The following is a 23262-nucleotide window of genomic DNA, read 5'->3' as shown; positions in this document are numbered from 1 at the left end:
CTCTGGTCTGAAGCTCAATAGTGCAGGTATTGTAATGTTTGTTGTTTAGGATAAATGTAATTTGGAATGGCAGACAAACTACATGTATCTCAAACACTCAAAAAGTTAGCTTCACACACACACACGACTTTATTATTTACACCCTGAAATCATTTACAATGTTTACAATAACATATTTGACAACTCAATATGCCTTTTGTTTCTTGAAATAGAACAATGCCCTCCATTTTGCACAAATATTCAGTTAATTTTTTTCAATTTAAAATGTACAACACCGCCCAAGTTGTAACAATGCATTGTTGAACTTCTAAGAGTTACCTATACGCACACCTACAAAAATGGGAGCTACATGTACTTGATTCTCTGACATCGAACTTCATTTACTCTTTGACCACAATGGCTAAAAGTAGACAAAGTGAAAAACTCTTGGCATCCACATGTGATCAGCATGTCTCACCTTCTGTTTATTCAGAACCCTGGTTTACACATGCTACATTTGCAGTTACAGAATTTCCCTCTCTGTGCAGTGTTGCACACTGAGAATATTACTTTGAAGATAAAGGCAGAAAAGTATGCAGTAATGCCAACCATCTCCTAATCAGAGCTGGCATTGTGGAAATTACAGGGCATCTTAACATACAAAGAAGTTTGGCATAATGTTGAAGGAAAATGGAGCACACAGGTTGGGAAATGACACAGTGTTTTTTTGTTTTTTTTGTTATATTAGAAAAGGGGTGTGTCGCCAGTGAAAACAAATATCATCTCCCCCTAAAAACAATTTTCTAGGACATAAATCAGTCCCTGTTTTGAAAGATTTTTTTTACATCAAGGTCACGAGAGATCTTACTCTCGCTGTACTGTCCATAACTTGCTATGTGCTATGTGACTTTTTCCAAATGCCAAACCGTGACAAATGCAAATCTGTTTAGATTTTGAAGGTCAAAGGTGAACACAAATAATTCAGTACAATTGTTTTCAAAACATATCTCATCAGGAGAATGATGAGGTATTCTGACCACTGAGTAATTTCCTAAATTTTGGGAAAGATGTGTGGACACAATCTAACTTAAAGAAGCTTTACATATACTTTGAACAAATAGACTGAAAATGTGACCCGACTTGAAACAAGTCTTGAAAATATTTTCAGTGCAAAAAATGTGTAGCTACCCATGAGTCGCCTGCAAAGCTTATTCCATCTCGGTCTTCATTTCCTGAGCTAACAAAGAGTTTAATTTTTGTATCTGATGACTATTTAATCAAATAATCATCCAAAATATTGAGTATCAAGTGCAAGTGTGATCGCTCGAATGCTCAGACCCATCTGATTACTCAGGCAGCAAGTCATCTCCAAGCTCCTCATCGCCAAACTCATCTTCTGTCTGATCTCGTCTGCGGGCAGCCGTCTTGGGCCGCTCCGTGCTTGGGCCAAGGGGGTCAACATATGATGCATCTGGAGTGAGAAGATTCCAAAGTCAAGTCAACTGCATGACAACAACTTGGGGTGCATTCAGCTTTGAAACGAATGCTTTTGGTACTGGATACTAGACAGTGCCATGGTCCTTTTTGCCATAATCAAGCTTCAAGTTCCAGAGCATGGCTACCTACTTTGCCTGGTTTGCAAAACTTCAAACTGAATATCATGTCTGGTGACTGGACTGTAGTTAATATTGACCTGTAATAACAGGCAAGTGTAGGAAGACTCCCACTTACGGCAAACATGGATTAGTCCGCAGGTGTGAAATTAATTGCCAAAAAGATAAGACTAAAGCTGGGCAGTACAGGGAAGAGGTATTATCATGACGTAATACCTCTAAAGCATCCGGTTCTCTAGCTATGTAACCGACATCCCTCAAAATAGCAAAAATGTCCTGAAGGTGGACTTTGGAAAATGGTGAAGTGGCCTTTGGTTGGGTGGTGGGGGGGGTTGAATGTTGGCATCTGGGAGAAATCTCGACTAACTACAGCCCAAACAAAGTTCACCGCGAACAGCAGATTTCCGAGGTTGGCAGCGAGTTTTGGCTCATGCACCTGTTTGTGTAGCTTCTGGGCTTGCAAAGTTATGGTTTACTGCAAATTTTCCGCATAAGTGCTGTTGGCATAGAATGCTGATCCTGAGCAGAGGGTTCTGTGGTTGGGAGATCCACAATACTCAGCACTGACTGCTCTGCAACGAAGCAAGAGCCTAGCAGCTTATTTAACAAGTGCAAGGAAAGCTTCAGTAACAGATGTACTTACCAACATTCTGTGACTCCACCTCATATGGTCCGTTAGCTTCAGGGAGGGACGGGCGTGTCTTACCACTGCGTCGTGCACTGCCAGACCGAGCACTGCTCTGACGACTCCCATGGCCTGAATCTGACCGACAAATTCATGACAATTCAATCAAGACCTTTTTTCCTCGGACTTGTAATCACGTTTATCAAGAGTTTACTACATTTAACTTGGAATTCACGGGTCAAAGCACAAGTCTGGTAACAAGGGATGAAGGACACAACAGTGCCTTTATCTGCAGATTGCTTGAATGACTCCTGACCCAATTTGGGAATGGATGACACTGGTTCGATTGTCATACATAGCAACATGTTGAAAATGGCAAAGCCTTATGAAGCTCTGACGACCTTTTAATTATGCTACCAACAACAGAAGCAATACCGTTGCAATGGATTTGGACCAAAATATGCATAGGTCTTACAACCAGATAGGAGTTTGTTTTTACAACTAAGCCAATGATGTAAAAGTGTCAAAGGTGTACGCATGAATTGCAGACACGGCCCTGGAATATGTGGTCCAAATGGATTTTCAACAAATTCTGCAAAGGCGTTTGCAGTGAAGTCAAGAGTGAATACAGACAACTCCAGAGTTTAGAGTCAACTTTGGCAAAGGGTACAGACTCGTTGCAAACTTTTAAAAAATACAGAGTATTAGTGTGTCAATATTGAAAGGACAGAGGCGTGGTGATAATTACCTGGGAAACTGCTCAAAGCTGCAGTGTGAACGTGCATGGAAATGGGAAAAAAATCATCAACTGGGAAAACATGCGCTGTGTATGAGGCCATGCCTGATAGTCCTACGGAGGTTGGAAACACAGCAAGCCACACACTGGAAACTCGGGAGGGATTGTATGGATCTGGAGAGATCCATCAAATTCTGGCAGTTTACACTGCACTTTTTGGGGTTATGTAATAATGTTCTCAGATTCCATCTTTTCACGTTCATTTTCTTATTTTTCTACACTGGACAGTAAAAGAAACTTGCCACTTCTGTCAAAGGTCACACATAAGAATTCCCTCCATAGAAATAAACAATTTTTGTACACAGGTGTGCTGGGGGAGAGTGCTTTTGTGTGTGACTTTTGATTCAGTAACCAAGTTACTGTGCAGGTCAATTTCCTCTTTGTTATAAAGATAATCACTCGCTCTTGGGCATGTGATTAGTGAGGGGTATTGCAGCATACCTGTGTACAAAAACTGTTTATTTCTATGGAGTGAAATTTTATGTGTGGCCTTTGACAGAAGTGACAAAATCTTTTGCTGTCCAGTGTAGATGTTAGCATTGTGAAACAGAATGTGCTTACAAGTGGCGTATAAGTTACGGCCATGATTTCTGTTTAAGTTGTAACAGAAGGGTAATCCCCAAAATTAAAAGAATGCCCAGTCAAGTAGCCACATGTTATACATGTAAACACTCTCTTGACCATTATGCTCAGTTTGTCTTAGCAGGTGGATTCCTGAGTAGCCAAAAGTAATGACTACAACATACGTGTAACATGTTGGTGAGGGAAAAACCCCAGAATTAGAAAGAAAAATATTTACGAGGGACAAAGGTTAGGGACAGGTTGTTACAGCATGTTCTATAATGTTACTGTAATGTCTTTTCAGGAAACTTCCCAACTTCTTGATTCACAAAATATCTGCTTGGGTGTTGCACTCAAAAATTAATTTTAGATGACATCACTTCTACATCACTGCTTAATCTGCTGGTTAGTGTTAGAGTGATGTCTCACCAGAATTCTCCCAAACCTCTATCCGAGCTGTTTTTTAAACACTTGACTGTTACTTTGATCACACTCACCCCTGCCGTCTACATCCAGGGTGTCAGCACCCAAGCTGGGACTATCCAGCCTGTCTGAGCCTTATTGCCATGGGTGACAGGGGGTGTGAGCACAGCAAACGGCACAGCATATACAGCATGACAGGAGTGGGGTAAGATGGTACAGCAAGACAGCCAGTGGAATGAAGGGTGACAGATAAATGAATGGAAAAACAGCAGTCAGTGGAAACCATGCAGAGCAGATCACAGGTGTTAAAAGGAGAGTATACAGTGGTGTAAGTTATAGATAACAGCACCGATTCAAAAATTCAGAATGCATTTTTCCGTCAAGTTATATTAATAAATTAAAGATGAATCCAGCAAAGTTTGGGCCCTGTATGGAAAGGTTATCATGGTTCAGTGGCTCTGTATAATAGTTAGAACAATGCTTGCCACCATTGACGGGGGCCACAGCAGATGACAAGTGATAGTGTTAACCATGGTCATCGGTTCATCTACTCGGCAGTTTTGTTCAAACTTTTAAGTTTCCTTTCGGACACACTATGCTCTGATTTGGTCTTCAAAGAACAGGTTAGTCCTGACCGGAAGCCTACGTGCATGAACAACTGTAAACTCCTATCGCATTCTTTGCAGGAATCTTCTAGTTTATGACTGTAATAAGCTCACTTTATCCTCCATGTTGCCGAAAGGTTCAAGTTCAGTGCATTCAACTTCAAAATACGTGCTGAATGTTAGTTTAATCAGTAGTAACACAGCATAGAAGCTGCCAGTGAGAAGGACGAGGAAATGTTTTTGGCACAGTAAACCAGACCTACGGCCTACATACCTGCACTGCCACCGCGGACGCTATGAGCGCTGCCCCCTGCAAGCAAACAGCAAACATTCCCACAACTAGGTGCTGACAACACCAACTCTTGCACTTATCAGGGAAAAAGACACTTTTACAAGTGAGGCGGCAGACCTCATCATTTGCAGTTGATGGTTTGTGACTTGTGACCAGGACAGTATTTCAAATTAAAACCAACAAAATGAGCAGGTACTAATTATGTGATGCTGTGCCGGAATGTTAAAGTCAGGCAGACTTGGGATGAGCTTCTGAAGGGAAACAGCAAAAGGACGATGGATTTTTCCTGATTTAAGTGTTCATTATCCTTGCAGGGATTAAAAATTTCACTTTCACCTATTTGACATCTTTTCCCAACTCCAGCAGTTCAAGAATGGCATATCACTTAAAAAAAGGACACTACATTTACAACAATGTGCTGGTGCTGTAAAAATCATGTCAGCATTTTGTAATTTGGCTCAGGAATGATCCAGCTTTATGGAACAAGATGAACTTTAAACTAAAAGAGTGGTGTCACTTTCAACAATCCTGTTAAGAGCTTAATTGTGACCCACTCTGTGAAAATGAGTCACAAGTCACCAGAGCCACTTTGGAGTAAAAGGTACTTTAAAATAACTTTGCAGAGTGTAAATCAATAGGAACCCACAGCATTTGCCACCATGGAGTATCCACTTTCATCAGGATACCAAACTGAGTGATACATCAAAACAAAAATCTCAGTTTGCTCTTTCCAATACAAATGAAAACTCAAAAAAAGTAGCTCCGGCGGCTCATGACTCATTTTCACAGAGCGGATCACAATTTTGACTTGTTTGGCCAGTGCTTCATTTCGATGTACTGCATCACACACTATTCCAAGGATCACAAAGGTCAGAGAATGGTGGGAAGACACCGGGGGAATGGTCAGGGAAACAACGAAAAATAGGGGGGAACTATCTTCTCCAACCACAAAATGATTTGGGCATGAGCATGCTGCAGCCACCCTTGTCAACACACCACTAAGCTCCTCTTTTTATTGGTAACAACAGCGATTTCCTTCTAGCCGAACTCACCAGCGCTACCACCGCGAGTGCTACGACCACTGCCAGTACGACGGGTGCCGCTGCTTGCACGCTGTCAATGAACCCAGAAATATACATAACAAGCTTGATTAAAACCAATTACAGCAATCAGTACTGATCGACTCCTAAAAAAAATAACTTCATGATAGCACTGGCCTGGATACAATTTTATAGAGATGCCAAGCACTGGAATTTGCTAAGCATGGAAAATATACACTTAGCAGCCCACCAGCAAAAGTGCAATTAAAAGTATGCTACTTGCGACTGGTTATCCGCTCATTTTTTTACCAAAAAACAAAACAAAACAAAAAACCCTGAAAAACAAACAAAACAATGTTTGCTCAGTAACTTCATGTAATTGGAACCAGGTGTCAGTGCAGGACACAAGGACAATTGGAGACTTTTGTGACTGGCCGCAAACATACCGGTCCCACTGGTGGCTGGTCCACTGCTGTTTGTATCAAATTTGAGCAAATGTGTGCACATTCCAAATGACGCAAACAATGTTGGACCTGACTCGCAGTGTCATGTTGCTGGTAGCGACGTTTCGGCTGCTGGTGCTGCTAGCCTTCATCAGGCAATGTTGGACCTGCCAAATGGGACTGCCATGTCTGCGACCACCAGGGGTCTCAGAAATCTCCCATTAATTGCATGTACAAAGTCCAAATCTTTGAGGCACACACAGTACAGATGGCTGCTTGATGAGCCAAACAATCTGACCTGTTCTCGTAACTCCTTTGCTTTTTCTGCCTTCTTCAGCTTGGTGGCATACTCCTGGGCTTCCTTCAGACCCAGATCAGAGCACAAGCGAACCAGAAACTTCAAGCCTGAATGGCAATAAGGAAAACAGTCGTTCCTATCCACTGAATTTGGAACTTGGAGGAACAACGACAAAGGAACACCCTTGTCAAATAAGCCATTTGCAAGTTAAATTTGAATAAAATCTGGTACACTGAGTTATTTAAATTCACATGAACATAACAATTTGAATTCTCCTTAGCAAAATCACTGTTGCTATACCTCGTGATTCAGGGCAAGCTTTTGCTTAGTTACATAGGAGATGCCTTGCAACATTACACTGTTCTCAATGGATAAGAAGGGCACAAAGGAACCAGTCCATTCCAGAGATGATGGTCGCTATGCAAAAGCTTGCCCCGAATCACGAGGTATAGCGACAGTGTCTTTAGTCTGGGGAGTTCAAATTGTTATGTTTTTATGCAATCAGATAACACAGTGTACCAGATTTTATTCAAATTTAACTCGCAAGTGGCTTATCTGGAATACCTGTGACTCAAGACTGGATGACTTGAGATAACTTGTGAGCATGTGAGGATTTGACTAAAGACAAACACTTTCGCTCTTCTTGATAAGTTTTCAAAAGCTCAGACAACACTGTAACCCCTTCACGGCAGGATTATTTTGACCGCGACTGCTGGGCTGTGATATGCCCTGAATGGAGGGCTTTGTCCAGCAGCAGGCCCCATTGAACCAGCAGCTGCATGGTGAATAGACTGTATGACTGTATGTGTGGTATGCACTAATCCTCACACAACGGTGCGGTAGTAGCAGTCCTCCGTAGCGAAGGGGTTAAGAGAGTCATGTTGGAACACTGCAAGCATACATATCCTTTCTAGATACCTTGTCATTCTATTAGTCCAGAATCCTTATATGGGAACAAAAGCCAGGCTCAATATTGAAAAAAATACTCTGTATGCAAATGCAGAGGCAGTCTAATCCCTGGCCAAATCTTCGATTCGGAAAATGATCCAATCAGCATAAGCACTTACATTCGATGTTGTCAGGGAATTTCTTGTGGATACGTTTGTAGGTCTCCAAGGCTTGCTGGTAGTTGCCTGGGAAGTTACATTTCAAAATGAGTTTGAGTTCTTGATTTTTAAATATATAAGCCACTAATACATTGTTTAATATTTTCGCATGACCCTTGAAAAGCAACATCCAGATCTCTCCACTGTATGACAATGCTGTAAGGAATCACGTGGTACGAGAGAGTGAGGCAAAGTGAGAATTACCTCAGTGAATTAATGCTGTGAGGAAAAAAAGACGGTAATTAAGTCATAATTTTGTACATCTTGGCTGAAATAAATCAAGCCACGTTTAAATTCATTCTACATCGTGACTATTACTGGTTCATAACAAAAACACTAATCAGCTGTCAAATTGCATTGAACCTCAGAAATTCAATGTAAAGTTTTGGAGGTACTCAATGATATCTGTCAATGGATGCCTAATTTTGGAAAGTATGACATATGAGGCCGATTAAATGATAACTTGGGATGTTAAATTTCACTGGAACTCGTTGGCAATGGTGTGCTGCGTTCTCGCGGCTGTTTATTTAAGGCAAAACTGCTACCAAGAATTTAAATTCCACACCAAAACTGATGAAAATTGTTGATTCTTCGGGGCCGGGTGATTTTTCATTTTTTCTGTTTTAAAAATTCTTTAAAAATTCATAACTTCATTTACTAGACGTTTACACCCACACAAATGACTGTCTGGTGGCTACTCCAATCTGACAGACAACATCTATTGATGCCCGAGTGTTTTAGCCAGGCCTCCTGCCTTGTAAAAAGGGCCCAGATTGTGTGGTGTTGCATAATTTTCTTTTGTTCCCGAAACCAGCACAGTGCGCTGCTAACATCTTTTCAATAGGGGTTAGATTAGCGTACAGCAGAACTGTATCGCTCATCGCTGGAGTGCTGGAATACTTTTGTCCCCGGTGGTAATCCGCTTGTGCTAAATGCCACAAACAGTGGTATAATCTTTGAAAACAGTGACGGATTTCCTTTGCTATTGACAACTGAAAAAATGTTGTCAATTCCCAGCAGCTCAGTCTTTTGTTCTGAGTACAGTCTTTTGTTACAAGGCCCTGCTCTTTTGTCCGATTTCGGGCACCCTGGCATTAGGTATAAAGAAAACATGAAATCGGGTCCACCGGCAGCAAGTGGTTAAGTGTGAAACCAGTTTCTCTCAGAAATATGCTGAACAACTTCAAAAATGCTCCATAAAAGCAGGAAGAAATCCAACCACTATTAAAACAGCAATTCAGTTATACTGTAAGGGACCGTAGATGCCCCATCTACAAATGCATCCAAATGTCAAACTCTGTGTACACCTAACATCGTGGACTGACCCACATTTGTTGGTGTGAGTATTTACCACTTCGTCGGTGACAGCTGGCGATCATTAGCTGCCACTTGACCTGGTTGGGCTGAATCACGGCAGCTCTCTCAAAGTAGTGAATGGCCTTTTCCACAAACTGGGAGTCAATGAAGTATGCACCCAGCCACTCGATGATCTCAATGTTGGAGGGGAAGTACCGGAAAGACTGAAAAATGGAAAAGAAATAGGGCAAAAATTGGCAAAAGTGGAGCTGATGAGCAATGAGGTGACAAACAAATGACAAAACGTGAAAGTGACGTCATGTGTTGGTGACCGTACCTCGAGTACCTGAAATAAGTTTTGTGTACTCTCATGGCACATTCCTCTCGGTCCATTTCCACAAAATAAACCAATCTAGCATTCCGTTGCCAAACGAGACTGACGCGGTCACTACCATTTTGTGAGGTGCTCTCTCTCGTGTTTGAACAGACAGGAGAAACAATGTTCCAGACATAAAAACCCTTCATTTCCAAACAACGAGATCAGAAACCAGATAAGTTGGATAGGTCTGTTCGTGACATTGTTCACTTTTTCCTGCATGCAAGCCCAATGTGGCTGTATCAAGAAGTCACTTTCAACATCTCAACGTCGTTTGGTTCCCTGACCTCATAGTGGTACTGATATGCCTGGGACTTGTCGCCCTCATTGTCAAAGAGCTCGCCAAGCCTGGAGAGGATCGCTGGGTCTGTGGGTACGATGCTGATCAGCTGGGTGAACCACTCTGTGGCCTGAGGCGTATCCTCTAACATGTCATAGCTGACAGGGGTGTGGTTAAGGATGATACTCAGTCTGTGTTGGGCTTCAAAGGGTGGATACTGTAGACATGGACTCTTTGCGGAGACGTGCTTTTATTAGACTCGAATAAACTAGGCACCTGTTTTGTAATAGTCAGTAACCCGCAATATGTTAATGACGTGTACAACCTCTCCAAACCAAAAGGCCTATATTTCTTTCCATGCTATTCCTGGTTGAGCTGGTAACCTTTGTTTTGCAAGCGAGGTTTTTTTGCGCTTCAGCAAATTTTGCACTTAAGCAGCTCTATGCAATTGGCCCCTGAGCTTGTCTCTATAACACAGCAGCGTGTGCCAACCGACAGAGAAAAGAGAAAAACTACAGGGAGATATAAAGGATACAGGCTGGCTATCTGGAACAAAACTTCAGCATTGTTCCTCAGGATGGCATGAAGCTTCAAGAAGCAATCCAAGGATGCCTCAAGGTGGCCCAACTTCTTGTTCACAAGGCCTGAAAGTTAGAGAAAGCTACAGATGTATCATTGTAGTCAATCCAACCAGTCTGTTAGTAAAATATTGGGGAGGCCTTCATCACATCATGTCCAATAGCAAACCAGGCTTCTCAGGATCAGTAAATAAATATTCATCTTAGGCACAAGAATGTATAGAATTCTTTCAGAATGTCAAAAAGCTTTCAAAAGTTGCTCCTTTATTCGACCCTTTCTGCCCGGTGTCTTCTGTCCAATAATCTTGTAACTTTTCAGATTAAGCAGCAGTTTTTTTTCTTACAAGTGTCGGATTTTAGAGTGGGCCTCACATAGTGTTGAGCTGAATGAATTAAGATTGATATTTTCAATGAGCTGATTTCCACAGGCACAAATTTCACTTTTCTTTTTGTAATGTCATCCTCAATATGTGGCTCAATATCCTATTTATAGGACAGGCCCTTCATGGATGATAACAGAGGGAGTGTCAAGATGTGTATAATACTCATCAATCACAAGAAGCAACAAATCCAACCAGCAACAGGCTTATCAGCAAGTTCTACGTGAACATCAACGCGAACAACGAAGGACATTTACGTACAGACATGCACAATGAATTTTCCTGTTATCATTTTTTTCTCTTGTAACATACTAAACCTCACTAATAGGCTGTACAGTTTCCTATCAAAGACCTTTGCTGCCAGTCAGTGTTGCTTGGCATTATGCCACTTGTTCTTCCCTTGAATGCGGTCGTTTCACAATAGTGCGCCTCCAAGAGTTTGTAAAGCATTGGCAAATCACAACGCGCCAAATTTGTCGACCCTTTCGAAACATGCATTGGTTCGACAAATTTCGCGCATTGCGATTGGCCGACGCCTTGCAAACTCTTGGAGGCCCACTACTGTGAAACGACCGTATTGTTTTGCAAATTGGAGGGTATAAATAGCTACAATCAATTTGTTTCAATACAAACCTTTAAAATGCACCTCCGTGTCTCAGTGAAACGAAACTTGAAACTAAAGTTGACTATTTCAAAGGATATTTGACTGCCTTTTTTTGGTCATGTTTCCATATTCATGAACAACACTGTGATGTCATCCTAGGCAGAAGGCCTCAGAGTTACACTGATTCATAAACAAAAAAGTTCTGCATTTTTGTAGATTTTGCTGGACTTAATTTTCTCTTCTTTGCCGATTCATAGCTGGTCGCTTGCATAGCAATAAGCAATAATGTTTTCAGTAAGATTTGAACAGAAGAATCTACACACTGAACCAAGTCTTCCCTGGATGACATCAAAGCAACAGCGCCCTCAGTTGTCCTAGAAAGCACATATAATTTAAGTGCTTAAAAAAGTGCACTGTTCAATGCATTTACCCAAATAATATTGGAAAAGATTTTTCATACATAGCAAAAGAGTACAAAGTTGTAGATAAATTGTGTAGCTATTAAAAATTGACTGCAGCCACACTTTAACCCCTTGACGACGGGATTTTTTTTCTGAAAGCCGACTCAGAGAATTCCAGCCTCAATTTGTCCCGAAGGCCATCTGCCAAACCGAAAATTCTCGGTTTGTGGCCCTGCGCGCTCTGCTCACTTTGAATTACACAGTGAAAAGGCTGACTGTTTGGTGGCACGCGGCTCTACTCAAGCTTCCACATTCCTGTTGCCTCTTTTCAAAGTGGGGACTACTGTGAAGCCGGTGATTATGATGCAAATTTGGTCTTTTCATTTCTTGGCAACAGACAAAGGCCAATCACCATATATACAAGAGCCAGGGTCTGCCTTCTTTCACCGTGTTCACTCGAGCATGGGCCAAGAATAACAGCTGAAAAGTGGGCTGAGGATCTCAATTTTTACAGCAGCTATAGCCGCTTCCCGGCGCGAAGGGGTTAAGGACTTACACATTTGTTGATAACCTACCAAGGTTGTAGAGTGCTTCAGTGCATGATGCCTCGGTCCTCAGTGCTTCCTGATAGTACTCACGACATTTCTCTAACTCCCCTTGCACAAACAGACAGTTACCCTTGTTGACCAGAGCTGTAAACACATTCAATCACACAGGCCATTTTAGACTAATAATACTGCAGTGCAATGAACTCTCCAGCGCTTTCCTCAGCCTCAAGTTATTTTATCAAAAGAAGAGAGGACTTTGGCTTAGCCGGGGTTGCTGGCACAATTAAATAGTCATGTCTTAAAGTCTGACACAATCTGAAGTTTTCCTTATCAGGAAAGTTGTGGTAATAGTTAACAGCTCTACATTTCCTCATCCATAGACCCATCGGATGTCTTCCCATACACTTTACACAGCCTACTGGTGAGGTTTTAGTCAATTTGACATGACTAAGGAAAGGCCGTGTATACTCGACCACTATCACTTCAAGTGGGACTCCATGCCCAGCAAAAATCGAAGTAGAAAAATATGCCTTTAGTTTCCTGCAGAAAACGGACTTTAGAGAGTTTCAGAAAGTTGTAGGCCAAAAAGTCTCAAGAGTTATTAAATGTTTGTTTAGTTCAATTGTACATAACTACCTTAAAACATGCTTAAGTTGTAAGCATTTGAAAGTCCTCACTAAAATGACCAGCTATCACCACTTATATTTCAAACTGTGTGGCCATCAGACAGGGCGGTTTGGGCAGTTTGTTTCTTGGTCCTTCCTACCTGCTGGATTGTATCTATCTGCCGTCATGGCAACTTCGGCATATTTCTCTGCTAGCTGGTACTCGGATTGCAAGAAGTAAATGAAGGAGAGGTTGGTGGCAGCCACTGAAGCACACTTGGAATCTTTCTTCTCAAATGTCTTGAGAACCTCCACAGCCTTAGAAAAAACATACACCAAATCAAAGTTGCACTGTCTGTACTTCTCCCCCCCCCAAAAAATACACTTTTTTATTGAATTGACAAGTTTGTGCCATGAACTACGTCATTAGGCTTTCAGCACGCCCATAGGAACGTGTATATGTGAACAAAGCATAATGTAATCAGTGAACGGGTCTATTGATCTCTCACATAGCACGCCATCTTGGAAGGAAAATTACAACTGTGCATACAACGCCAACAGGTGCATCTGCACGCAGTGTTCAAATACTCTATTCGTGCTGACCCAAATATCTTCATAATACACTGCAGCCGATATGCGTCACGGGAGAGTCTAATATGCTGGTGCATGTGGTTATCTGTAGAAACTGACGACATTTGAGAGAGACCTATTGATGAGATACTCAAGAAAACAAACTGGAAACAGATGAAACCAATTTCAATTTACCATTTGGAATTGCTTTTTCAGTTTTGAAATGTTAAGCAATGACAATAATATTCTTGGCAGACCAACTAGAGTGCAAAGTGTGATCAGATTTCCTTAGTTTTATTTAATAAGTCATCACCAATATACAAATACATTGACCCCTTGTTCTTTCCAGTAATTTAAGACGGTGTTTCCAACTCATGATTTCAAACGCAGATTTTACCTGTGAGAATTCCTTCTGCTTGAGATACATGATGGCTTTCTCAATCTCCAAGTCATTGGCCAGATCCGTGTAGGCCGACTGCTTGACGCAATCCACACACCTGAAGGAGGCAGGAAGAACATGACAACCAAGAAGACACACTGTGCCAATACCTCAACAGTGAACACTTCAATAACAACCGGGGAGCAGGAATGACCCCTCAAGGGGGGGCGAACAGACCTTACTTGTGGCTACAAACGTCAACTATTATTCAGCAATCTGTACGCATGGCAGAAATTTGCAGGAAGCTCCCCCTCGACTTGGCCTCAAAATACACTTTAGCTCCGTAAGTATTGTGGAGGGAGAAATATTTTCATTTGGTATTTTAAAGCAGCATTTGTCACGTACGGCTTTAACAGCTGTATGAAGTTTGTCAGCACTTTGTAAATTATTGTCTTTTTCCTCTGGCGATGGCCAACCATAGTTACAAGAAACTATGACTTTGATGTGGCAAACGGACGGTCCATTGTAGCCTTGACGGATTACCAGTTACTACCCTGGCAGCAGAATGAACTATTCCTAGGAACACCAGTCTTAGGATGGCAAAGTGCTCATGTACATGTATCATTAAACTTCTTGTGCGGGATTCTATTAGCCAACATGGCATTTGACATAAGACCTGCACGAGCACTAACTGCTGTGTGTCACACAGAGATTGTAAAACTACTGACATGCACCTGACCTCAAGAAATATCCTCTAATTGGTCTTCTTGTCATTAGATTCTTACCAATCGTATCCAGCTGAGAAGCTCTGCTCAATGGCTGGGGCAATCAGCTTAGCTCCAGCCATTACACAACGTTCCATGCCTTCCTTGCTACAAACATGAGGAAATTGAAAACATAATACACATTCACAGAAGGGTTCAAACAAATTCCTGTTTAACAGCCCAGCTGCAACTGGGTTCCATGCATAAGTTAGAGGACTATTTTTTACCAAGCAACTTGGCGTAATGCTAGCCCATATTCAATCAGCAACCCCTTGGTAACCACTCGTTATTCTTGCCTGATGTCTGGGATATAGAGGTTATCAAGGAAAATCAACCAGCAGTCAACGAATGCTCACTGATCAAACTTGGTCCAATACGCATGTGCCCATCCATACATGTCTTGTGTAGAGTACACACCAGCAGTGTTGCAAATCTGTAGCAACTTTGTATGGCTGCCAGGCACATCGTACTTTTGCCCTTGCCTGTCTCTTTGTCACCAAAGTTCCCATCACCTTGACGCAACATCAAGTACATCAGTGCTGCACAGAATTTAAACTTGCTTGGAACAATTCAAAGAACATGTTGAAGACAAAAATGAACTCACGTTTCTTTCTCTCCCTCTCTCAGCGCATCGTTCTTGATGACCTCAAGGACCAGATTGGCGTGTTTGTCGTCCTGAGAAAAGGAAGAGGTTTTAATCAAAAATGAGGAATTGCCATGAATTCACAACCTGAACCTCAGCTATGAATATTCATAATTGAAAACTTGGAAGCAAATGCAGAAGACAGCAGTGAACGTTCGTTTATTTTAAGACCCTCCTCTAAGCCATTCTCTTTAATGAGTTGAACCAGAACAATGAATATTCATGACTGAAGACTCTAGCAATGATCACAGGTGTTAAATATTTGAAGTTAATGTAGCTCTGAGTTGTTTGTTCGTCACGCTTTCAGCCTGTCTGTGTACTTACAGGATGTGGTAGATATTTATCCTCGTCGTCTAGATTCAGATCTACGGCCAGAAGCTGTTGGAATGTCTTCTTCATCTTATCACGGTCTCCCGTAGCGTAGTAGCACAGCAGTAGATTGAAGGCTGTCTCATAGTCTGGCTTCTCAGACATGATGTGTTCAAAGGATGTGATGGCGTCGCTATACTGACCCATCTTCACAAACACAATGCCAATGTTCTTCATGATTTTAATCCTGCGGATGACACAAAGTGCTTTTGTTACATAAAAGTAACATGACTGCGGAATCGGTGGAGCCTATTCATTGTCTATTGGCATTACAACAGAAACTTCAGATAAACATGTCCTCTTTTCCTAAAGTGTGACTTTGTTTTTAAATTTTGAAAGCTGTGATGTCTGTGGGAACATTTCAAGATGGCAGGAACACCGTTACAAATACAAGTGATAAGGAGCCATGGCCTCCTGTGAAAATTCAAGGTTTTCTGCGTACGAAGTACAAAAGCAGATGCACACACTAGTGAGAAAACATGGTCAGGAACTGTTACAAAGACAAAAACCCAAATTTCGATTCTTAAACAGATTCTGCAAAATATGTTTGATGACATCACATCTGCTCTGCGATGGCATCTGCATTAATTAAAGTATGGACTAGCTATTGCAAAACATTAAAAAGAAAAAAAAACATTTTAAACTTTGCCTCCGTGTCAAATTTACCAATCATGTTGTCACAGAAATTTCTCACAAACAACTCAGATGAATTCCATCCTTGGTTAAGTACATTCCAAGTAATAACATAAATGTTAGTGAGGGTAACCAGGACACCATTTGGTAGAGTACCCATGCTAAGGAACATTCCTCCCATATGCAGGTACTGCAGGGGCTTATGCGCACTGTCTGACTGTGCACCAACAAACACTGCGTACGCCTGATTCTACAGTTCTTCCCAATGTTGCAGTCGAGTCCTTTCACAAGTCCCTTCAAAAGTCCTTTCACAAGACCAGTCATAAGCAACAGGGTGAACAATGATAAAGGAATGCTCTTGTAACAACTGAATGACTTGGGCTGGACTTAAAGGGACTTGTGATGGACTCCACAACAACACTGGTTCCTCTACAGTCCATTAAGCATGAATTCTTGTAAGGATCCCAGACAGCTTACCTCATCTCCTTGTGTGTATTTGGGACCTGGTCCAGAGCCATTCGGTAGTATTTGATGGCCTTGGGGAAGTTCCTCTGCTTAAAGTAGATGTTGCCTATGTTGACGCGCAGCCGGCCCGCATGGGAGAACATCTTGTTCTTGACAATGACCTGGTAGGTGTTGAGGGCTTCCTGGAACATCTCGTTAGCTTCGTACTGATTGGCTACGTTAAACAGCACCTGTAGAGAGAAAAGACTGACTTTGGTAATGGATTGTATTGGGCGGGCTCGAATCCCACAGAGGCCAAAAATGGAAATGGTATAGTTGAGCTGAGACAGGCAGCAATTGAGATTGGTTAGCACAGTGGTACTAACTTATCACCCCGGCTGAATTGTGCATTCCTTCAAGTTGGTACAAAGTCTGCAGCAGGGGCCAATTTCGTAAAACTGCTTAAGCACAAAATTTGCTTAAGCGCAAACAACCTTGCTTAAAAATAAAGGTTACCAGCTCAAAATCTATGTGATTGTCATGCTAACCAAAAGACAGCCAAATACCATTCCAGAACAATATACATCACATGGAGTTCTGGCTGGTAACCTGAGTTGTAAACAAGCTGTTTTCACGCTAAAGCAAATTCTGTGCTTAAGCAGCTCTATGAAATTGGCCCCAGCTAGTCTGTAGTTTGTAGAAATATCAATACTTCATAGCCCCGTTGGTGAAGTACTATCACACAGGTCACCATGTATGTCCTTCTTGCGATGACCTTAGTTCAATCGCTGGTTAGCTAACTGGTTTCAAATCTGACCTACAAACGCTTTCTTCTCCTCCAAAACTAATTCTGAATCCCCCTCACTTTTCGTGCATGATCAGTAATTACTTCTTTACAGTTAACTCTAATTTGGGGGCTTTTGTTCATTGACACAACCAGAAACAAGTTTAATGTGGGCTTTGGTCGATTTTGAACATTTTTGTTGCGTTACTTGCACTTAACTGACATCACTGCTTGGACAAACAAACCTACAACATAATGGCATCACGCTTTATGTGCTTTCTCATGGCAGTGAAGTAGGTAATGATCCCTGAGCCCACGTAGGAAAGCGCACATGTAAACAGAACATGACATCATTACGTGTATGACACGGGTCTACTGAGAACATGGCAGTGTGACAGAAGACATAATTTTTGTTTGACTTTTTTCTTGTGACTGTGTGAACCTGTTCCTGCCCCACATGTTCATCGCGTCATAAACGCGTCATGTGTCATCGCGTCATGCGTCATGAACATACTACGCAGCACCGGCTTGCACATCTGACAGCCACAGCCAAATGATTGAGGAATTCACCTAAAAATGACCTACCGAACCTCAAGCTCATTGAACCTCACAGAAAATAGTGCAAAATTGGACAGAAATATCGCAGCCTTTAACTCTCAGGAAGAAGTTGGCCTTTTGTGTTTCACTGGGAATTCAAGATTACGGCCACAATTTCATGAGGGTTTAATAGCCAAGTGAGTTTGTTTATTCACCCTTCCCCCAAAATAACCCCAAAATAGGAGTAAACCCATGCACTCACTGAGGTCTAAGTACAGCCATCCACCTCTATGCAAAAGAGGCTCACAGGTTGGAGTTTCGTGTGAACGAAATGCTCCAAGTTGGAAGCCACAAGTCTCAAATTTGCGATTTATAGAAATATCTCTACGATTGGTCTCAATTAGAGCACCTCTGTGGGATCACAGAAAATGACTGAGCTCCTGCAGAGAAATCTATTAGTGTGACTCTACTGTCAACTCACTGAGTACGTCTGGTCCAGGTTGACCTGTTCCCCGTTGAATAGTTCATCCCTCTGTCTTCCTAACATCCGTTCTTTTCTCCCCGCCTCCTTTGCCTTCTCCAGGGCCAGGCTCAGCTCTCCCCTGCTGTTGGCCATGCAGCTTTCCTCGATCAGCGCGTTGACTTTCTTCTCCAGGTTCTTGATCTTTTCTTCGGGGCTTTGTGGGAAAAGTTAGAGAGACTTTCTGGACCCGTTTCCATGTTAAATTAAAATTGAGTAAATTCAAAATGAGCAGATGGCTGACATCAGTGTTACAAAATACTGCATACTTGCAGTAAATTTAAGATCTCCAGTGAATCAAACAAGTTACGACGGAGGGGGGCACCCACAGATTTGACAGGCATTTTCTAAAATATCTTTTGAGAACTTTACCGGCACTTCAGGTATGGAAATCCAAAGTTAAAACTCCAAAGCAAAGTTTCCCTGTCGACCTGATTGCTCATTTACCATTCAAGCATCAATAAAAGTGACTTCACACTAGTGTTTGCTCACTAAGAACTTTACATAACTCTTGGAGATGCAAAGCATTAACGTGCCCTGCATTAAATCTTAAACATTTAAGATGTAACAGGGACACCAACATCAGACCCCAAATTTAGGGAAATATTATTCATTTGCGGTCGGGCAAAGTTCATCTTAAAATGAAATAGGTAATTACTTAGGACTGATTCGCTTATAAAATGTTTCTTGAGCATTTTTATTTTAGAGTGTATTCCACTTACGTGTCTTCACTCTTTGTCTCCAGTGGTGGGGCTGGACCTTTGGAGGCTTGGTTCATGGGGTCAAACTGTTGACCACGTCCAGTGGAAGAATAGCCAGCTGCCTTAACTGCAGTCATTGGTCTGGCGACACTGCCATCCTTAAAGGGACAGTTACGGGTGGTTTATTGTCATGGTCAACAAAGGTAAGGGTAGCTTTAAGGAAAACTTCTTTTTGAGGAGAATGCTACTTCAAAAGTAAATTCTTCCTCGGGCTTCAAATTCAGAGAAACCTGATTGCTGACAGTCAAATTTCATAGCGCTACTGGTTTGTTGTTAATCAGGGACTTTGAGCTTTCTTGTAATTTATGAGTTTTCTATTCTGGATGATACTTACTGCAGCAGCAATGCCTGTGGTAGGGCGAGCACCCATTGATGATACTAAACCAGTCTTGAGACGAGCCTAACAGTAACAAGAGAAATTGTGAGGAAGGTGTTTTCTGATTTCATCCAGGGTATTGTTTCATTCAAGATTCAGAGTCCATAAACTGACTGAGGCAACTGTGTGACTTACACAGTTTGCTATTTTCAATGGGCTATGGCTGTGTTAAAATGTTGTCGCTGTGGCTATGGCTTAAAAAATAACACATGGGCATATGGAATCCACTAGTGGCTATAACCATTTCCTACAGATGCGTGTTACTCCTAGCCACAGCCAGTTGATTTGGACAGGCCCTACATCATCAAAGTTTGGCCTTGTGAGCAAATAATTAGTACAAAGGTTGAGACCAATGCCCATCCAGATAAAAGGGTTCTAACAATGAACTTAAATATGCGGGTATACACTCGATAGTTATAAATGTTGGCACAGCTTGAGGACGAACAAAAAGAGAAAGAAAGTATTCCTTTCTTGATGGTTATTACTTCGGTCCTTTGTTGTACATGCCTCTGCCTAGTGTATGAACAACGAGTCTTGTCCTCTCTGGTTTTTTAGTGAAATAAGACTGTGTAAGCAATTATTCTTCAGGGTAGATGACTTACCCCAGCAGCTGTGCCCATCTGCCCACGCTGTATCGCAAACTGACGTGTTGCTGTCATCTACAAAAGAAAACAACCCATAAATGCATTCTTATCCTAGATTACCGTATGTTATATAGACCAAACTATACCCGGTATAATCCAACAGCATACTTACTGGAGGACGGCGTCCATGGCTCGTCTTGACTGCATTTTGAAAACCTTCATCTTCTTGTAGATTCTGTAAAATAACAGACGGCATAATTTCATCTTCCGAATGTTTTGCCCAGAACGGCTCTAGAAGCCCCCAAATATACAAGCACACGTCTAACGTGGATCACGACGGCCACCAAACTGTTACAAAAGCCTTACTTAAAAATGGCTCTGCAAATTCTAAGCAAGATTCACCTCCATACTGAGCCATTTACTCCCATGGCAAGTTTGACAGAAACCTTGAATCTCTGGAAACCCACCTCTGTCCAATAAACTGTTGAGACACTGTTATGTATCCCAGTGACCTTTAACCTCAGGCAATTCATGCCAAATGTAAAGTAACAATAACTAAGCTCTACTTTCCTAAATCCAACCCCTTTCCCCAAGATGTCCCTGTAACCCCTTCGCCCTTTGAACTCTTGAAATGAACTTTCCCCCTCCTCCCCCCTGCCCCTGCCCCCAAGGTGTCACCCAAGTTAGATCATGATGCCCCAGTGCAACGAACTGCATTCAGCTTGTGCACAGTCTACTGTACTTTGCTGCAGCAGGCAAAGTCTGGGCTATTGACCCTCCTTTGCTTTTACAGCACAAATATGCATAAGTGCCCACAGTCACTCTCTTGCATGTGTTTTCTATATGGAACACGAACATGCACTGGTTCAGTGTGTACACAGTTAGTTGCCAGCACAAAATGACCCAGGGTCTTTTCTGCAGTCCTCTTCACTGCATTTGGTTTACTGCACAATTATGCACATGAAAGTGAAGCACAGTTGTTGGGCATCACAAAAGTGCAATCTGATATTCCCGTGAGGGACTGTTGGTGCAGTGCACAACACCACACAGCTGTGCTTCTTTGAGGTGTTTACCAAGTGACCCAACGAGTGACTTCAGCATAGGAGGGTTAATGTTAGTACAGTATACACACAACATGCCATCACTCCAACCTCTGTATCGAAGAGTGGGTTGTAGTCATTGTAGCCAGAGTACAATTCATCCTCTTCTTCCCCAGCTAAATGGACTTGTTCCATCATCTTGGGAGGCTTTCCTAAGATCAAATGATTGAGCAAAACCTCTGGAATGATATAAACTACTTGCATTTCAACTGTAATTTGATATTATGTTAGTGTAATTTCTAATAAATTTCTGTCTTAATTTTTTTGATCCATTTTCTTTATATTAGGCCTCAAAAATGTCAGCATTAATTAATGCTCACTGAGACATGTCTGGATTTCAAGCATTTCCTGTGAACAGAATTCATTAATTTTACCCAGTTTATCCCGATGATTTTTTTCTAAATTCAAGGATAATTATTACGATCTCTTTCCAGTTTAACACGTCTTTATTGTTGTTGAAGATGTGTCAGATGTGAACAAAAAAAATAGACTGACTACTTTCTCTGTCAGGCCAATCAAATTCCATGGCTTTCTTTGATTTGAGGCATTTTGCTCAATTCCATTCCACATTTACTTCCTGAATACAAATGCTTGACTTTGTTGGAGTGCTCACACTGAGCCATGAAATAGTTGTCATGGAGCGAGTTTGAAAGGTGTATCAGATGACCAAAAAATTTAACGGCTGCTAGAAGATATGTCTTCCAATCAAATATATTTAAAGCTTTCTTGCCATGGAGTTAACAGATTTTTTTTTGTTGTACATCTATATGCCTACCCTGAAAGAGGGTTTTTGAGAGAAAAACCTCCACCAGATTTTCTTCAAATTTAACTCGCAACAGGCTTATTCAAGTGAAAATTTTCAGCTGAGCTCTGTAGCACAAGAAGCATCCCTAGAGTTTCTTTTGAAAAAGTATACCGTTTGGTAAAAAAATTAGTCAAGCATGATCAGGATCAACTCCCTCAAGTCCCTGGGTGTGGGGGCTTCCCACCAAGGACAAAGTTGAAATAATGTACAGATCATACATGTGCATGGTCCTCAGTCCCTAAGAAATGGCTACAAGTAGGCATGGAAAGTGTCACTTTTCCATGGGCGAGTTTGTTTTATGTGAATGATTTATAAATGTAATATGCAAACTCACCGAAAATTGAACATGTTGAAAACAAATGGACAGACTCAGGAAGACAATAATATGGGTTAAATTCTACAAAATACACTGGAACCCGGATGGTCGATATCGGTAGAAGTTCATTATGAGGGTCTCACTTTAGGGGTAAAAAGCACAAACTGAGGTTTCTCAGGTACAACTACCTGACCCTGGCACTGTAGCAGAGCACTTTCCAAAACCCCAAAGTGTTACAACACCATGTAAACCGTGTCGGCTCTAAGTCACATGGAGTAGTCTTATTAGAATTCTTGAAGTAGAACCTGCCAATCTGACATCTACATGTAACTTCACCAAGAAGCGAAGGCACATAGCCTACATCATGTACATGTATGAAATTTGGCAGCACAAATCATCATGTGCTGGGAGAGTAAGTTGGCAGAATCAAAACAGCCAAAAGTGTTTATGGGAGTTTGTACAGGGGCTATCTTCAAGGTTTGTTATTTTAAACTTTGTATAAACCTTACAGTTCTGGAGGTAATGTCAATCATATCCATGGAAACGGGACGCCGCTCGCAAGTCATGCAAGCAAGTTGGAGTTGCTTTCTCCGATTTGGTTAATCTATCATTGTGTCTTATAACAATAACTACACATGTAAATATACAAAAACACTTACCTTTATTCAACTAAAAATACAGAAAGAGTTTTTCGATTTTTAAAGAAAGTTTGGATGTTTCGTTAACGAGACAAAGCACATCAGTCAGCGAATGAAGCTGTAGACCACTTTCGGGCAAAAGTATTTCCTTCCCATCATGCAATGCGCTGGGTTTTTTTTTCAATAGAGG

General features: G+C 41.6%; 1 protein-coding gene across 4 annotated transcripts; it reads right to left on the bottom strand.

The window, feature by feature from the left end:
* Positions 1 to 105: 105 nt before the first annotated feature.
* ift88 (intraflagellar transport 88) lies at positions 106 to 23230 on the bottom strand. 4 transcript variants are annotated; one of them, XM_022242503.2, is made up of 24 exons: positions 23094 to 23230; positions 21365 to 21465; positions 20386 to 20448; positions 20232 to 20288; positions 19588 to 19653; positions 19215 to 19351; positions 18454 to 18649; positions 16685 to 16902; positions 15530 to 15761; positions 15167 to 15237; positions 14584 to 14670; positions 13817 to 13916; positions 13011 to 13167; positions 12272 to 12388; positions 10269 to 10377; positions 9741 to 9891; positions 9133 to 9301; positions 7743 to 7808; positions 6676 to 6782; positions 5947 to 6007; positions 4877 to 4912; positions 4072 to 4131; positions 2236 to 2355; positions 106 to 1450 (listed from the first exon to the last, which is right to left on the bottom strand). In XM_022242503.2, the coding sequence occupies exons 2-24, from the start codon at positions 21449 to 21451 to the stop codon at positions 1326 to 1328; spliced, it is 2592 nt and encodes an 863-aa protein (XP_022098195.1). In that variant the 5' UTR covers positions 21452 to 21465; positions 23094 to 23230; the 3' UTR covers positions 106 to 1325. The 4 variants fall into 4 exon arrangements, with proteins under 4 accessions (XP_022098195.1, XP_087002545.1, XP_022098196.1 ...); XM_087146419.1 differs by lacking the exon at positions 4072 to 4131 and adding an exon at positions 2966 to 2983; XM_022242504.2 differs by lacking the exon at positions 4072 to 4131.
* Between the last annotated feature and the right edge of the window lie 32 nt (positions 23231 to 23262).

Source organism: Acanthaster planci, linkage group LG15 (assembly GCF_054643075.1).
Source record: "Acanthaster planci isolate LZ-2023a linkage group LG15, COTS_SCS, whole genome shotgun sequence".
Lineage (NCBI taxonomy): Eukaryota > Metazoa > Echinodermata > Asteroidea > Valvatida > Acanthasteridae > Acanthaster > Acanthaster planci.
The sequence above is the reverse complement of the archived record's forward strand: the minus strand, read 5'-3'. Positions and strand labels throughout refer to the sequence as shown.

Excerpts from the sequence above, each read along its gene's own strand:
- ift88 (XM_022242503.2), bottom strand. The coding sequence starts at position 21,451 with ATGATGGAACAAGTCCATTTAGCTGGGGAAGAAGAGGATGAATTGTAC. Across the intron at positions 7,809-9,132 it reads CAGCTGTCACCGACGAAGTG|GCAACTACCAGCAAGCCTTG; the intron begins GTAAATACTCAC and ends GTAACTTCCCAG. Across the intron at positions 2,356-4,071 it reads CCTGGATGTAGACGGCAGGG|ATTCAGGCCATGGGAGTCGT; the intron begins GTGAGTGTGATC and ends TTTGTCGGTCAG.